The 18199-nt window shown below is 38.7% G+C and overlaps 1 protein-coding gene across 3 annotated transcripts in view; it reads right to left on the bottom strand.

Moving 5' to 3' along the window:
* The window catches only part of LOC150084557 (disheveled-associated activator of morphogenesis 2-like), a 575048-nt gene that overhangs the window by 162667 nt on the left and 394182 nt on the right, over positions 1-18199 (bottom strand). For all 3 annotated transcript variants that reach the window (XM_090375315.1, XM_090375314.1, XM_090375316.1), the window contains exon 13: positions 14304-14426. In XM_090375315.1, coding sequence (XP_090231441.1) covers positions 14304-14426 — 123 coding nt within the window. The remainder of the gene's footprint in view (positions 1-14303; positions 14427-18199) is intronic.

The following is an 18199-nucleotide window of genomic DNA, read 5'->3' as shown; positions in this document are numbered from 1 at the left end:
AAACTAAATTAAACTAACAAACAAAATTAAATAGTTAACTAAATGCTAATGGCATTGTTACTCCTTTTCAGACAACACATATAAGGGGGATATAAACTGAAAAGACAGTTGCAGGACAGACGTGCCAAAATTTGTTTTCAGCCAGAGAGCTATTGATTGTTGGAACAAACTGCCATCTGATGTCATGGAAGTGGGTGGCTTGAATAAATTTAAGGAAGAGAAATTATTAGAGGTGGTGGACAGATTAGTTGAGCAGTGTTTTTTTTTTTTTTATTTATTTTATTATTATTTATTTTTTTATTTATTTTATTATTATTTATTATTCTTATTTTTTTATTATTATTTATTTATTTTTTTGAAATTTCTGGTTGAAAATAAAGATGCTGTAACGATGCTGTTTACAAAAATCTTTAAACAACAAGACAGTATAAAAGTAGTTTCTCCAGTTATTTAGTGTGATTGATTGAATCATGTAAACCTAAGGCTGGAAGACTGTGAAACTTCTCAGTTCTGTATTCAGCCAGCATTCTGAACTAGCACATTTACAAAGGTAATTAGAAGACGAGTGGAAGAAGGCCCTAACAGAATTCAAAGGAATGGACCCTCCAAATAACAAAGGCCCATGTGCTGCCAAAGCAGAAGCCAAATAGAATCCAGTGGAGAGTCACAGACTACCACAATCATCAAATAATACCACATTACCTCGACAACAATAGTGCAACACTGGAGGCCATACACATAGCCGTATACTGTGCTGCCATAGCAACAACTAGGATTAATAGAAGAGAAACAACAGACCAGCAGCAGAAGAACTGAAAAAAGAAGGAACTACCAGCATGGGAAAGAAGACTTCAGCAGAAGATAGAAGAAGTAAGAGTCAAGATAGGTCAACTGACCCAGAACCAACAGGGTAATAGCAGTAAGAAATTGATTGGCAAAGTGAAGAGCATCCTCAACAGAGCCAGCGTCCATATGAAAAATAAGAGAATAGGGGGATACTTGGACAACACACTGAAGCAGAATCTCCTCGCACTCAGCAACAGATTGTGCCAATACAAAGGGAGCACCCAGAGGAAAATAAACAACCGAATCTTCGATGAGGATCAAAGAGCCTTCTACAGGAGTCTCGGAGAAGATGGAAAGATGGAAAGACAAACATGGACCATCCGAGCAGAAAAGGATCAAAGAGTTCTGGGGCAACATATGGAGCAGTGAAATAAGACATAACAGGGCAGATATTGTTGGGATATCAGAGACGTGGTGTCACACAGATATAAGGGATGCAGAACTGCAATTTGGGGAGTACAACGTCTACAGAAAGGATAGACAGGATAGAAAGGGGGGGAGGGGTTATGCTATTAGTTAAGAAACACATAAAAACCAAGGAAGTGAAGCCAGTCGACATCGCTGGACAGTGCAGTGTTGAGTCAGTTTGGTGTGACATAAGCATTGGGAGATCAAAATTGAGAGTAGGAGTGTGCTATAGGCCTAATGACTCTGATGAGTATAATAAGGAACTGTATAGGGAAATAGAGTGGGCCAGTAAATCAGAGAGTCTTATAATGGGAGATTTTAATTTCCCAGATATTGACTGGAATTTGGGGGCTGGTTACTCATGCACTAGCAGGGCTTTTGTGGATTTATTGGATGATTGTTTTCTACATCAGCATGTTCGGGAGGCAACTAGAGGGAGTAATACTCTTGATTTGATTATCAGCAGTGATTCTTCATGCATTAAGAATCTGCAGATAAATGAACCACTAGGTGGCAGTGATCACAGTGTGCTGAAGTGGGATTTACTCAAAGAGGTAACTACCATTAGGGGTAAAGGGAAGGGTTATTGCTTCCGTAAAGGCGACTACGATGGACTGAGACAGTATTTAAATTCTATACAGTGGGACCAACTGATGATGTTACCAACAGCAAATTCAAAATGGGAAGCATTCAAAGAACTTATCTTGGAAGCTACTAGGCTTTACATACCAACTAAGAAATATTGTTCAAGGTTTAGGCCAAAATGGATGTCAGATGAACTAATGAGGCATATGGCAGAGAAGAAAAATGCATGGGATACTTACAAATTAACACATGATACAGAAGCCTATGATAGATACAAGTTGATATGCAACCAAGTTACAAAGGAGGTTAGGCAGGCGAAGGCAGATTACGAGAAATCTTTGGCAAGGGATGCAAAGAAAAACAGCAAAGAGTTCTTTACTTATGTAAACTCTAGAAGGGAGGGGATGAATCAGATTGGTCCACTTGATATTGATGGGTCAATTGTTGATGATCCTGCTCAGGTAGCTAACAAACTAAATGAATATTTTGCATCGACATTCACACATGAGGAGTTATTCAGCAAGGGGAATGCCAGAGGTGTATTCAACTCTAGCAGTAAGCTACAGAATCTTGAAATAACTGGGAGTAAAGTGGAGGAGAAACTGTTGAAGATAAACACAAGAAAGGCACCCGGGGTGGATGGGATCTATCCAGTTATATTAAAGGAGGCAGCAAAGGAAGTAAGCAAACCCTTAGCAAACCCTTAGCCATAATTATGAGAGCTTCCTTGGACTCAGCGGAGGTACCCATAGACTGGAAATGTGCAAATGTGACCCCAATTCACAAAGGAGGATCAAAGGCTGACACAAGTAATTATAGACCTGTGAGCTTAACTTCTGTTCCAGGAAAATTAATGGAGGCACTGGTTAAAGAAGCACTGCAGGATCATTTAGACAAGACTTCAGTTATAGCTCAGACACAGCATGGTTTTGTTAAGGGGAAGTCTTGCCTGACCAACTTGATTGGATACTATGATGCAGTCACAAAAGAACTGGATGCAGGGAATAACTTTGATATTATATACTTGGATCTTAGAAAGGCTTTTGATACTGTTGCACATGGAAGACTGCTACACAAATTGGAGCAGTGTGACATTGGAGGCAAATTGCTGCTATGGATAAAGGGGTGGTTGAGGAGGAGAAGACAGAGAGTGGTAATCAATGGACACTGCTCATCGTGGACTAATGTTATTAGTGGAGTCCCTCAGGGGCTCAGTGTTGGGTCCATTATTGTTTTCTGTATTTATAAATGATATTGATGATGGTATATATCAAGCTTAATGTCGAAGTTTGCAGACGATACAAAGGTTGGCAGGGTTGTCAAGGACACTACTGACACTATACTGCTTCAACAGGATCTGGAAAGGTTGAGCAGATGGGCTGAGAGGTGGCAAATGAAGTTTAACATTGACAAATGTAAAGTACTACACATGGGAAACAGCAACCCCAGAGCAACGTATCAACTCTGTGGTACTACACTGACAGTGGTAGAGAATGAAAGGGACTTGGGGGTGGTTGTGCAGGCAGATATGAAGTTCTCTGAGCAGTGCAGACGGGCTGCAAGACTAGCTCATGGAGTATTGTCAATGATATACAGGAATTTTTCCAGCAGGGATAAGGAGGTGATTATTCCATTGTATAAGGCAATGGTCAGGCCACACCTAGAGTACTGTATACAGGTCTGGAGGCCTCATTTCAAGAAGGATGTAGAGCTGCTGGAACGAGTACAGAGAAGGGCAACAAGATTAGTGAATGGAACAAAGGGGTGCTCTTACGAAGAAAGGCTTAAGTTTTGCAAATTACAGTGTCTGGAGACTAGGCACCAGTGAGGTGATCTGATAGAGGTGTATAAAGCCTTGAATGGTTTAAGCATGCTCAATGCTGATGGGATTCTTCCTCTAGCTCAGAAAAATCACCTGAGAGGGAATAAATTCAAATTGAGGAAAGACAGATGTAGGACAGACGTGCGGAAATTTGCCTTTAGCCAGCGGGTGGTTGGTTGGTGGAACAGACTTCCATCCCTTGTGGTGGAGGTTGATAGCCTAAATAAGTTTAAGGCTCAGCTGGACAGGTATTTTGAACATACAGAGGGGTGAAGTGGAAGTGGGTTTTTTTTTTTTTTTTTTTTTTTTTTGGCTGATGCTGCATAAGCTTGCTTTCTTGCATCAAATGCCTCTTCTAATGCTAATGGTAATGCTAATGCTAAATGCTGGCCAATTACCTGTCTCCTAATGATGTACAAGATCCTGACCAGCTGCATAACCAAGAAGATATCAGACCACTTGGAGAGCCAGAACATAATGGCTGAATGTCAGAAAGTATGCAAGGAGCAGTTAACCATAGATTCCACAGTTATAGCAGAATCTATGGTTATAGAGCAAGCCTACTAGACATGCCGCAACCTGTACACAGCCTACATTGATTACCACAATGTCTTCAACACCATGCCTTATAGCTATCTAATAGAGATGCTGAAGATCTGAGGTGCAATGATAGCGAAATGAAGAGGTTCAATGATAGCGAAATGGAGTACTTCCATTAAGGGCGAGAACATTACAACCAGACCAATCCCCATCAGAAGAGAAACCTTTCAAGGAGATGCTCTGAGCCCACTAGTTCTGTCTAGCCCTCAACATGCTGTCCACCATGCTCAACAACAGCAAGTATGGATATAACTTCAAAGAAGGAAGGAAAAACCTGTACACCCTCTCCCAACTGATGTACATGGATGACATCAAGCACTACGCAGCAACCCAAAAACAACTTCAGCAACTATTTGGGATCACCGAACAATTCAGCAATGATATTAGGATGGAATTTGGTCTAGACAAATGCAAGACCCACGGATTACGTCAGGGGATATTAGTCAGCTGAAACTACCAGCTACAGACTGGTAAAGAGATCAAAGCCATTACAGGGGGAGAGACCTACAAATACCTGGGGATGATAAAGGTTAAGGTGTTAGAGCACAAGGAGATCAAATCTTACCTGACTGAAAAATACCATCAGCGACTCAGAAATGTGCTCAAAGCAAAGCTGAAGGGGGAACACAGTTAAAGTCATAAACACCTATGCAGTTCCAGTGCTAACATAATCCTTCAGGATTACAGATTCGACTAACACCAAGCTGGAGGATATCATGACCAAGAGCCACCAACCCCACCCAAAATCAGCCATGGAGAGACTGACAAGCTTGAATGGGAGGAGGAAGGCACCTGATAGACCTCATCAAGCAACAGAAGACAGTGATAGCTAACCTGAAGTATGACTTCCAGAAAATGACAGCAGCACTCCACCAGGTCATAAGGAAAGGCAAGTGGTATACTCCACTCAACCAAAGCGAGGAGTTCGATTATTGCAAATCATTTCATCATCCTGCATCACATTGTCTGCAGTGGTTGATTTGATGGCCTTCCTTTTCGATCAGCATCCATCAATTCTGTGCGACCACTTTAAAAATGCTGGCACCACTTCACTATGGCTGGATGCGACATTGCATTTCCTCCATACACTGCCATTATTTCACGATGAATCTCAGAACAATTCAGATGTTTCATCCACAAAAATCGTACTGTTTCACATACCTCAAACTTGGAGTAACATTCTAGCTGACATGCCATTATGAACGCTTGCTCCTACACAACTGTTACTGCTACGTCGACGAAACTCACCTACCAGGGAGTGCGCAATATGAACTCCATTCTGTGTAGGTGCCAAATTTCTTGTGCAGTTATACTAAGAGATGGTATAATTGCACAAAAAATTTATTTTTTGAACGCCCCTCGTACATATGACAGGGTCAATAAGTTATATTTTCAATATTTCTTTAATATTGAATATTATTAAAGTTTCATAATTATTAAAATTATGAAAATTTATTTTCAATATAAATAAATTGCTATATAAACTGTGTTTATATAGCAATTTATTTGCTGAACATTATAGAATGTACACAGCCAAGCTCATTGATATCACTTTCTCAGTTGTAGGATATAACTATGTGAAATCATGCGACATGGTGATCACCACAAGGAGAAACAGGGAACATTTGATAAATCTCTAATTTCTCACAGGAAACATCATTTTCTCATGGGTGAATCCAATGTTTAAAACAAACTCTGATCTAGAAGGTCTCTATCTACCACAAGCTAATGGAATTATTGAAAAAAATCCAGGAACTGTTGCAAGAGAATTGAAATATGACTTGTGAGAGACTTTATGTATTGCTGGCATCAACCATGGTACATATCATACCATTTTTATGGTGCATTTAGAGAAATAAACCATTGCATCTTCTTGGATACTTTACCTTCTATTTGGTGGTGAAAAAAATCATTAGCAAATGCATCTTTCTTGCTGTCAAGATAGAAAAGAGAAAGAATTTCCTTTTAGTAATGGTATTAGTATTAATAGTGGCAAATGATTCAAGATAGTAAGCTCAAGTAAGTCAGCCAAAAAAAATAAAAATAAAAAAGACCCCACTTTCATATCACCTATTCATCCACTCTAAAAGTACGTCCATTCTTCCTTGAATTTATTCAAACTGCTCATCTCTACAAAACATGATGGGAATTTCTTAAAACAATCAACCATTGGCTGGCTGAAGGCAAATTTCTGCACATTTATCCCAACTATCCTTCCCCAGTTTGAAATTAGGTCTCTTCATGTGTAGTTTAATGTTTAGTGTTTCAGATCAAGCAGCACCAGGGACCTTCTCTAACTTTGTGTACTTTTGTATAGCGTGTACTTTTGTGATGCAATACAAATTCTGTGAAGGGCAGATAGTGTGTTAATCTGTGGTCTGCATTGTGTTGGATATGTTGATCTGTTGTTCATCTGGCCTCTTAGCTGTGGGCCCTTGGAAAACCATTGCTTGTCCACAACCACAAAGAGGTGAGTCAGGAAGTATCAGCAAGTTTTAGGGACCATCCCCCTCAGGGAGGGCCCCTAAAAAAACTGATGTTTTTGTTGGAAAGGAGCACAGGGGTAACAGCTTTAATCTTCGTAAGAGCATCCCTTTGTTCCATTCACTAATCTTGTTGCCCTTCTCTGTACTCGTTCCAGCATCTCTACATCCTTCTTGAAATGAGGCCTCCAGACCCGTACACAGTACTCTAGGTGTGGCCTGACCATTTCCTTATACAAGGGAATAATCACCTCCTTATCCCTGCTAGAAAACCTCTTGTATATCATTGACAATAATACACCATGAGCTACTCTTGCAGCCCGTTTGCAGTGCTCAGAGAACTTCATATCTGCCTGCACAACCACCCCCAGGTCCCTTTCATTCTCTACCACTGTCAGTGTAGTACCACAGAGTTGATACGTTGCTCTGGGGTTGCTGTTTTCCATATGTAGTACTTTACATTTGTCAATGTTAAACTTCATTTGCCACCTCTCAGCCCATCTGCTCAACCTTTCCAGATCCTGTTGCAGCAGCATAGTGTCAGTAGTGTCCTTGACAACCCTGCCTACCTTTGTATCGTCTGCAAACTTCGACATTAAGCTTGATATACCATCATCAATATCATTTATGAATACAGAAAACAATAATGGACCCAACACTGAGCCCTGAGGGACTCCACTAATTACATTAGTCCACGATGAGCAGTGTCCATTGATTACCACTCTCTGTCTTCTCCCCCTCAGCCACCCCTTTATCCACAGCAGCAATTTGCCTCCAATATCACACTGCTCCAATTTGTGCAGCAGTCTTCCATGTGCAACAGTATCAAAAGCCTTTCTAAGATCCAAGTATATAATATCAAAGTTATTCCCTGCATCCAGTTCTTTTGTGACTGCATCATAGTATCCAATCAAGTTGGTCAGGCAAGACTTCCCCTTAACAAAACCATGCTGTGTCTGAGCTATAACTGAAGTCTTGTCTAAAAGATCCTGCAGTGCTTCTTTAACCAGTGCCTCCATTAATTTTCCTGGAACAGAAGTTGAACTCACAGGTCTATAATTACGTGTGTCAGCCTTTGATCCTCCTTTGTGAATTGGGGTCACATTTGCACTTCTCCAGTCTGTGGGTACCTCCCCTGAGTCCAAGGAAGCTCTCATAATTATGGCTAATGGTTTGCTTACTTCCTCTGCTGCCTCTTTTAATATAACTGGATAGATCCCATCCACCCCGGGTGCCTTTCTTGTGTTTATCTTCAACAATTTCTCCTCCACTTTACTCTCAGTTATTACAAGATTCTCTAGCTTACTGCTAGAGTTGAATACACCTCTGGCTTTCCCCTCGCTAAATAACTCCTCATGTGTGAATGTCGATGCAAAATATTCATTTAGTTTGTTAGCTACCTGAGCAGAATCATCAACAGTTGACCCATCGATATCAAGTGGACCAATCTGATTCATCCCCTTCCTTCTAGAGTTTACATAAGTAAAGAACTCTTTGCTGTTTTTCTTTGCACATAAGTAAAGAACTCTTTGCTGTTTTTCTTTGCATCCCTTGCCAAAGATTTCTCGTAATCTGCCTTCGCCTGCCTAACCTCCTTTGTAACTTGGTTACAGATCAACTTGTATCTATCATAGGCTTCTGTGTCATGTGTTAATTTGTATGTATCCCATGCATGTTTATTCTCTGCCATATGCCTCACCAGTTCATCTGACATCCATTTAGGCCTAAACCTTGAACAATATTTCTTAGTTGGTATGTAAAGCCTAGTAGCTTCCAAGATAAGTTCTTTGAATGCTTCCCATTTTGGATTTGCTGTTGGTAACATCATCAGATGGTCCCACTGTATAGAATTTAAATACTGTCTCAGTCCATCGTAGTCGCCTTTACGAAAGCAATAACCCTTCCCTTTACCCCTAATGATAGTTACCTCTTTGAGTAAATCCCACTTCAGCACACTGTGATCACTGCCACCTAGTGGTTTCTAAAAAAAGAAACCATGGAAGTGGTTTTTTTTTATTTTTTTTTTTATTTATTTTTTTTTTTTTTGGCTGATGCTTCATAAGCTTGCTTTCTTGCATCAAATGCCTCTACTAATACTAATGCTAATGCTAGTGGTTCATTTATCTGCAGATTTTTAATGCATGAAGAATCACTGCTGATAATCAAATCAAGAGTCTTCCTCCCTCTAGTTGCCTCCCGAACATGCTGATGTAGAAAACAATCATCGAATAAATCAACAAAAGCCTTGCTTGTGTGTGAGTGACCAGCCCCCAAATTCCAGTCAATATCTGGGAAATTAAAATCTCCCATTACAAGACTCTCTGATTTTCTGGCCCACTCTATTTCCCTGTACAGTTTCTTATTATACTCATCAGAGTCATTAGGCCTATAGCACACTCCTACTCTCAATTTTGATCTCCCAATGCTTATGTAACACCAAACTGACTCGACACTGCACTGTCCAGCGATGTCCACTGGCTTCACTTCCTTGGATTTTATGTATTTCTTAACTAATAGCATAACCCCTCCTCCCTACCTATCTAGTCTATCCTTTCTGTAGACGTTGTACTCCCCAAATTCCAGTTCTGCATTCCTTATATCTGTGTGACACCACGTCTCTGAAATCCCCACAATATCTGCCTTTGATGTTTTGAGAAATACCTCAAATTCATCGAATTTATTTACTAAACTCCTAGCATTGGTGTACATGCAAGTATACATGCACCTATTTCTATTCTTAGCTACCCTATCACAACCCATGTGTTTACTTGTACAGCAGTCTCTGAAATATCCTGCATCTTGTTTTTCAGGCTTCTGCTCATTCCAATAGAAGCAGTGCAAGAATCTCTTTCACCCCTGCCAGTGGCTACTGTTAATCTATTCATCTTTGTCTCCCTCCCAATCTAGCAGTTTTCCGACCCACCTAACACTGCCTCGATAGCATCAGTAAATATTCTGAGCACTGCATATAGGCTTCCAGACCTATATGCAGTGCTCAAGATGTATCTTAACTCATTGTTTTATACAATGGGATAATCATCTCCTTATCACTGCTAGAAAGATTCCGGTGTATATATCACTGACAAAACCCCACGAGCTGTCCTGGCAGCCTATCTGCAATGCCCAGAGAATTTCATATCTGACAGCACAATCAACCACAGGTACATTTCATTTCATTCTACACTTCCTGAGTGTTATAACACATATTTGGTACATTAATCTGGGATTACTGATATCCATATAAAGTGCCTTGGATTTGTCAATAAAGGTAAAAGGTAAACTGCAGCCATTGTCAACCCACTGCAGGATGGAAGCCTCATCAACAATTCATATTGAGGGAAATGGACCATAATCTGCCACACTAGTCCAGTGCGGGTTGGCAGATCGACCGTATTTAGCAGTCAGGGGCTTGAACCCCTGTCTACTCAAGGATCGTGTGTTACTGCATTCCCACTTCTGACCACTCGGCTATGGAAACCTCATTAAACTTCAGTTGTCACCTCAGCCAATCTGCCTAATTTTTCTAGATCTTGTTGTGGTAGCATACTTTATTACTGTGACTTTGAAACCTTCATATTATTGGGAACCGAACATTAACCCTGACATGCCTTCTTCAATATCATCAATAAATTCAGAAAACAACACTAGGCCCAATACTAGATTCAGAAGAGTTCTCCAGCTAAACCCTGGGGAACTCTTCTGATAAAATTAGTGAACAAAGTGCAATGCCCATTGATAATCACTCTGTGTTTCTCCCGCTCAATCATCCCTTTATCCATAGCAGTATCTTGTCCTTAATGCTATACTGCTCCAATTTGTATAGCAGTCTTTTATGTGCAATGGTATCAAATTTTTTTTTCTGAAATCTAAATATATGATATTAAAATTATTTTTTGCGTCCAGTTCCCCTTCTACTGTGTCATAGTATTCAATCAGATTGGTCAGACAAGATTAGCCCTTAATAAATTCTTGCTGTGACTGCAGTATGAGTTCACTCCAGTTCAGATGATACAGTTTAATCGTGCATTGCTTCTTTAACCAGTGACTCTATTATTTTAATTGGAACTAAGTCAAGCTAACTGTTCTGTAATTACACATCTCATCCTTTGATCTACCTTTTTGAATTGGGGATACATTCACACATCTCTAGTTTATAGGGAAACCAAGGAGGCTCTCATAATCATGGCTAAAGGTTTGCTTACCTCTATTGCTCCCTCCTTTAAATATGATTGGATGGATCTCAATGGATCCTGTTTTCCTAAACTTTGCAACAAGTTTGGTAACACAGCTCTGTGTTGTTGGCTCATGGTCTGGTGCTGTTAATATAAGCACAGAAGTCTTTGCATTCTTTACAGAAACTTCTCGTAATCTGCTTTTGCTTTCCTAACCTCATTTATGACTTGATTACAGACTAGTTTATATCTACCATAGGCTTCTATTTACTTGATAATTTATATGCATCCCATGGATTTTTCTTCATTGCTATAAGTCTTATCTCTGTTCATCTGATGTCCATTTAGGTCCAAGCCTTGAATAGTATTTTTAGTTGAAATGAAAGTTATTTCTTAGTTGGTTGGAATGGGTTACTACCCCGAATGCTTCCCATTTAGAATTTGCTGTTAATAACATCATCGGTTGGTCCACTGCACAGAATTTAAAAACTGTCTGAGACTACTGTGGTCACACTTACAAAAGCAAAATTTCTTTCCCTTACCCTTGATAGTAGTTATGTCTTTAAGTAAATTCCACATCAATACACTATGATCACTGTCACCAAGTGGGTCTTTTACCTGCAGATTATTGTTACATGAAAAATTGCTGCTTATAATCACATCAAGAATACTGCTTTCTTTTCTTGGCTCTCTAGTGGTATGGAAAACAGTCATCCAATAAATCCATCAAAAAAGTCTTGCTAGTGTATGAATGACCAAACCAGTCAATATCTGGAAAGTTAAAATCCCCATTATAAGACATTCTGATTAACTGGCCACTCTACAGGGTATGCAATAAGTCTGGAATCATAGGGAAAAATAAAAAATGGCTATATAAACTCTTTTATTCACATAAAGTGCTCAATGTGTCCATCGTTGTTTCTGACACACAAATCCACACAATATATACCCAGTCAGCAAGCACATGGTGAATGAGGTCAGGAGTGTAATGGTTGCATGTGTCAATAATGCATGCCACAAATGTTCAACACACTGAATTTTCTCTTACACCAACACCTTCAAGTGGCCCCAGAGAAAAAAATATAGTGGTGTGAAATCCAGGCTTCTTGCTGACCATTTCACAGGCCTTTGACATCTTATCCAATTACTAGGAAATTGTTGGTTCAGAAACTCTCTTACATGGATGCGCAGGCGCACCATGTTGCTGGAACCAGGTCAGAAAATCTCCATCCTCGTTCAAGACACCACGGAATGCTTCCTTGTTGAGCATACGTAAATAGGCATCTGCAGTGATATTTCCTTGATGAAAGAAGGGACCAATGATGTGGTCTTTGCACATCCCAGTCCATACCATTACGTGGGCAGCACCTTGTTCTATTGAAAGAGTAAACCAGTGAGGATTGTTCTGAGACCAGTAGCAACTGTTCTGTCGATTTACTTCACCATTTCCATAAAAAACAGCCTTATCACTAAACAGAATTGTGGATGCAAAATTTGCATTTTGAGCTTATTGTTCTCTAGCTCATTTATAAAATTACACCCATCAGTCCAGATCATCTTCCCACTACAAGATCTTGTTGTTGTTGTTGTTGTTTGGTTTTTAGGAGCATTAGCAACTAAGGCCATATTGCTCCGGAATATGCGGTGGTCATTCCTTGACCTTTCCGCATCCTCCATATTTGGTGGTGACGGGCTCGAACCCCGGTTTAATCAAGAAGCGTGTGGTACGCACTGCTGCTCCTTCCCACCTGGCTACGGAGACGCCACTACAAGATCTGAAGTTCATATGGATGCTATTTGTTAGATTTAAGGATGCATTGAATGCTGCTTTTCAGCATTCATATCTGAGAGGACAATCGTCAAATCGAAGAGACTTTTTGAGACTTTTGCATAAATGAGCAAGGATGGCAGTGACCATGTCATGAGTTGTGGCCTTTTTTGAAGAGCCACAACTGATGGTTTTATCCATCCACCATTTATCCACCCACCATTTATCCACTACTGTGGGTTTAACCTCTATGGATACTGCTTTCCTAAACTTTGCAACAAGTTTGCTGTCACAGCTCTATGTTATTGGTTTGCAATCTGGACATAGTCGGTTAAATTCTGTGGCAACCTCTATGACTCCAATTTCCTACAAGGAGAATTATCTGGACTCATTCTTCCTTACTCAGAGACATCTTGGAGTTGCAAGGATGAGAATATATGAATTAGTTATTTTTCCTTATGATTCCAGACTTCTGGGATACCCTGTATTTCTCTGTATAATTGTTTATTATATAGCCTCATAGACTAAAAAACAAACCCCTGATCTCTATATCCTGTACAAAATGATAGCCTTAAGCCAGAATGTTAGCCCACTCCACCTGGATTGGTCCAGTGTGTATTGTGATTCGAATTGAGGATTCAAATGCTATTTCTGGTATGGGTGTTGTGATTTTACAGTAATTTTTGATATAAGGTATAAATAGTGTGATATTATTTCAGCAATTGAATCACCATAAAAGCTAAATACATACTACTGAACTATTAAGTACTATACTGTGAAGTAGTATTGAATATCTCACAGTATGAATGATTTTATATGCTGCAAATACAGAGTAAAAATGACATACATGACACAGAATGTAAAATATAAAAAAATTATATTTCAAAATTATTAATGGACCATAATGCATAAATTTTGCATCTGTGGTCCTTGTTTTAAGTCCAGCCAGCCTATTTTCACTCTGACTCTGTACAGTCGACTACCCTCAGAAAAATATTTAACATGCCCCAGATATATTTAAATCCTGGATTTTTGAGGATCAATATTAATATTCCTCACAATTTAATTGAAATGGTGAGGAAAATCAGTGATAGTGAATACTAATCACTACCACAGTTTAGCATCCATTATTATGTATTCTGTATGTGATAAACTTTTATAGTAAAGCAATACAAAAACAATAATGCCCAAAATGGAAACATAAGCATGAGTGACAAAGACATTAGCTGCTGTGCCTTTGCTGTATGCTTGTGAGAGATGGCAAGATATCAGGGACAAGGTGGAGTGCACATGCCAATTTTTATTTTGTCAACAGATGAAGCATAGTGGAAGGTGACTCACCACAACTTAGGCCAATTTCTTTTCAAATTGTAGGAAGGTATGCAAAAGTAAATTCATCTTTGCTCAAAACTGGTGAGACAGGCTCATGTATGGCAAGGGACTGTTCCAAAAGTCTATTTGTTTTGTTTTTTAATTAATTTATTTTTTTTCATTTCAAATGCAATGCATTCTTTGTGAATATTGGGTAAAACGTGGTTTAAATGTAATCAAAGAAACTTTTCACTTCATGAAAATTCAGTATTTTCCTATAAAAATCTTCTATTTATAACTCAACTTACCATTTGGGTGAGCTCTCGAATGCGATATTCCAGCTCTGAAATTTTCTGATTTGCTTCCAAGTGGCCTACTGTTTCTTTTTCTAGTTTAACTTTCATTTTTTCAAAGCTTGCTTGTAGGTCTTCCTATAATTTGAAACATATAAGCATGCAAAATTAATTGTTTATACAGTAATGTCAGAAGTGTTGTCAATAAAATGAGTGAATTCAAACTGCTGGTTAGGACAAGTAACACTGACATAATAGGGCTTACAGAAAAGTGGTGCCACCCGGATCTAGAGGATGATGAGTTTCAGTACAGTATGTATAACGTATTTAGGAAGGATAGGGAAGATAGAAGTGGTGGGGTCACACTTCTTATCAAAAGCAGCCCAAGCACGACAAAAGCTTTCCCAGATTCAGACATTTCACATGCTAGTATAGAATTTGTATGGTGTGAGATAGTTGGAAGCAGAGGTATAATGAGAGTGGAAGTAATCTACAGACCAGGTGATTGTGAAGATTATGATGAGAGCCTCTAAGTGCAAATGGAATGGGCAAGTAAGTGTGAATGTCTTATTATAGGTGATTTTAATGTGCCTCTAATTGATTGGAGCAAATGGGAAGGAAACTCCATGGGGGACAAAATTTTTAAATCAACTAGATGATTGTTATTTGTATCCACATGTCAGGGAAAGTACTAAGGAAAGTGATCATGGAGTTCTATGATGGACAATGAAGAGAGAGAGAGAGAGGTAGCAGTAGTTAAAGGCAAAGGAATGGGTTATAATTTCAGGAGAGGAAATTATGTCGGCTTAAGGTGCTACATGGCCTCTATTAACTGGGTAGATATCTCACAGAGGGCGAATACAATTGAATTATGGTATACCTTTAAAACATTAATCACAGAAGTCTTGAATGCTTATATACCATTAAAAAATACTCCATGAGGAAGATTCCAAGTTGGCTGAATAAGGAAGTTGCCAGATTACTTGAGCAGAAAAAGACAGCATGGAAACGTTCCAGAGCAATAAAAAGTACCGAAGCCTATAATGGCTACAAATTGATCTGTAATAGTGCCACAGAAAAGGTTAGGCTGGCAAAAGCACATTATGAGAAATCGCTGGCAAGAAGCGGGGATAAGAAATTCATATTTATATAAATGCAAAGAAGAGAAGGACAAACCAGATTGGACCCTTATGTAATGGGCATGGGCATGGGATAGTATTAGATAATCCAGCTGAAGTTGCAAATGAACTCAACAGTTACTTTGCATCGATATTTACAGAAGAAAAACCCTTTGAGCTAATGAGAAATTATGAGAGTGAAGTTGAGAGAAATGTAATTATGATGTGATGTTGAAATTTCAAATGTTTATTTAATGAAAAAGATTTCGAGCCTACAGGCCAGTAAGGCTCCTGGGGTTGTTGGCATATACCCTATAATCTTAAGGGAGGTGGCAAGTGAGTGCATTGAGGCTAATTATGAGAGCATCACCGGACTCGGGAGTAATTCCGTTGAATTGGAAAACTGCCAATGTATCTCCAATAAATAAGGGCGGTTCTAAGGGTGAAGTGGGAAATTACTGGCCAGTCAGTCTAACTTCAGTAATAGGGAAAATCGTGGAGACAATTAATTCAGGATCATTTAGATAGAAATGGAATTCTAAAGGATACTCAGCATGGTTTTGTATAGGGAAAATGTTTAACTAATCTGGTTAGCTATTTTTACAGGGTCACTAAAGAGCTGGACTTAGGGAATAATTTCAATGTTGTTTATTTGGATTTCAGCAAAGCATTTGACACAGTCCCACATGAGTGATTACTTTATAAGTTGGAACAGGTTGGAATCACATGGAAAATCTTTAGATGGATGGCTTCATGGCAGGAGGCAGAGGGTGCAATAAATGCTTATTCCTCAGATTAGGTTGATGTAAGAAGTGGGGTTCCCTACGGATCAGTATTAGGACCACTGTTTATTTTTGATTTTCATAAATGACATCAATGAAGGGAGAGAGGGTGTGATGGCTAAATTTGCAGATAATGTAATGATTGGTAGAGTAGTTAATAATCACAGACTTCAGGGATAGTCAGAAAAATGGCAGCTATGCTTTAATCCAGCAACATGTAAAGTTACATGTAAAATTACACCTAGGGAATAGTAAACCCCAAAAAAGCTTATACACTTGGTGGAATTGAACTAAAGCCAGTAGGCTTTACATTCAGACATGAAGTTCTTCAAGTATTGTAGACAGGTTGCAAGGAATGCCCATGGTGTTCTATTGATGATTTATCGAACAATTGCTTGTAGAGAGAAGGACATCATAATCTCATTATATAAGGCTATTAGACCACACTTGGAATACTGTATGGAGACCGCAGCTAAAGAAAGACATTGTTCTTCTTGAAAGGGCCAAAAGACCTGGTGAGATTGGCAAAAGAGCATCCATATGAGAAAAGACTTTGAATATGCGGGTTGCAGAGCTTGGACCTAGGCACCTTAGAGGAGACTTGATTGAGGTGTTTAAGGCTCTGAGAGGCATAAGTAAACTGAATGAGAATGAAATTTTCATGGTTATAAATGATTCTAGAACTAGAAGCTATAATTTAAATTTACTGGGGGGGAGTTTAAGCTGGATTGCAGGAAGTTTTATTTTAGCCAGCAAGTTATAAATTACAGGAATAAGTTACCTACATGGGTGGTAGAGGCTGACAGTTTGGGGAAATTCAAAGTTCAGCTGGATAATTAGCTATGAGAGGAGGGAAATGCATAGGTTGTTTATTTCCTTTTCTCTTATTAATTATTTTATTTTTTTAATTTTCTTCTTATTATTATGATTTATTTTATTTTATTTATTTATTTTTTTTATTATTATTTTTTTGGCTGTTACAGCATAAGCCATAGGCTTCCTTGCACCATGTGGTCATTGCTAATAATAAAATATTATAAACATAAAAATATTTTAGAAATCACAATCAAATCGGAAGATTTTAATGGCATTACATTAAAAACATTTAATTATGCAACTTTAGAAACACAACTTAAGTAACATTAATAAAAATTAGATATATTAATTTAACATTATTGGAAACTATTTTGATTGATAAAGCTGTTTTTGAATTAAATAGTATGTTATCTATCTCAAATTTTAACCAACATGCTCATCCTATATATAGTGCTAAAGAACCATTTATTAGTTCTAATGGACAATATGTATTGAATCTCTCTCTCCCTTCCACCACTAAATTTTTTTTTTATGCAAACTTCCAAACACGAAAGGTATTAAAACCTACAGTACCTTGTGTGGATTGAAGGTTAAGAAGAATTAAAAAAACCTCAATTTTTGTAGATTATAATTTTCAGGAAATAAATGATGAAGAAAAAAAGTTAGCATTAGCATTAGTAGAGGCATATGATGAAAGAAAGCAAGCTTATCCAACATCAGCCAAAAAAAAAAAAAAAAAAAAACACCCTCCCATTTCACCCCTCCATTCGTTCTAAATGCCTGTCCAGCTTAGCCTTAAATTTGTTTAGGCTATTAGCTTCCACAACAAAAGATGGAAGCCTGTTCCACCAATAAACTACCTGCTGGCTAAAGGCAAATTTTCGCACATTTATTCTACAACTATCTTTCCTCAATTTGAAACTGTCCCCACTCAGGTTCTTAGTCTGTGCAAGAGGAAGAATCCCATCAGCATTTAGCTTGCTCAACGCATTCAAGGCTCATCAATCAGATCACCTCGCAGGTGCCTACTCTCCAGGCACTGCAATTTGCAGAACTTAAGCCTTTCTTGGTAAGATCACCCCTTTGTTCCCCTCACCAATCTTGTTGCCTTTCTTTGTACTCATTCTAGCAACGCTACATCCTTACTGAAATTAGGCCTCCAGACCTGTACACAGTATTCTAGGTGTGGCCTTAC

This window comes from Mastigoproctus giganteus, chromosome 6 (genome assembly GCF_048544385.1).
Source record: "Mastigoproctus giganteus isolate SK-2022 chromosome 6, ASM4854438v1, whole genome shotgun sequence".
Classification (NCBI taxonomy): Eukaryota; Metazoa; Arthropoda; class Arachnida; order Uropygi; family Thelyphonidae; genus Mastigoproctus; species Mastigoproctus giganteus.
This window is presented reverse-complemented; position numbering and strand designations above follow the sequence as displayed.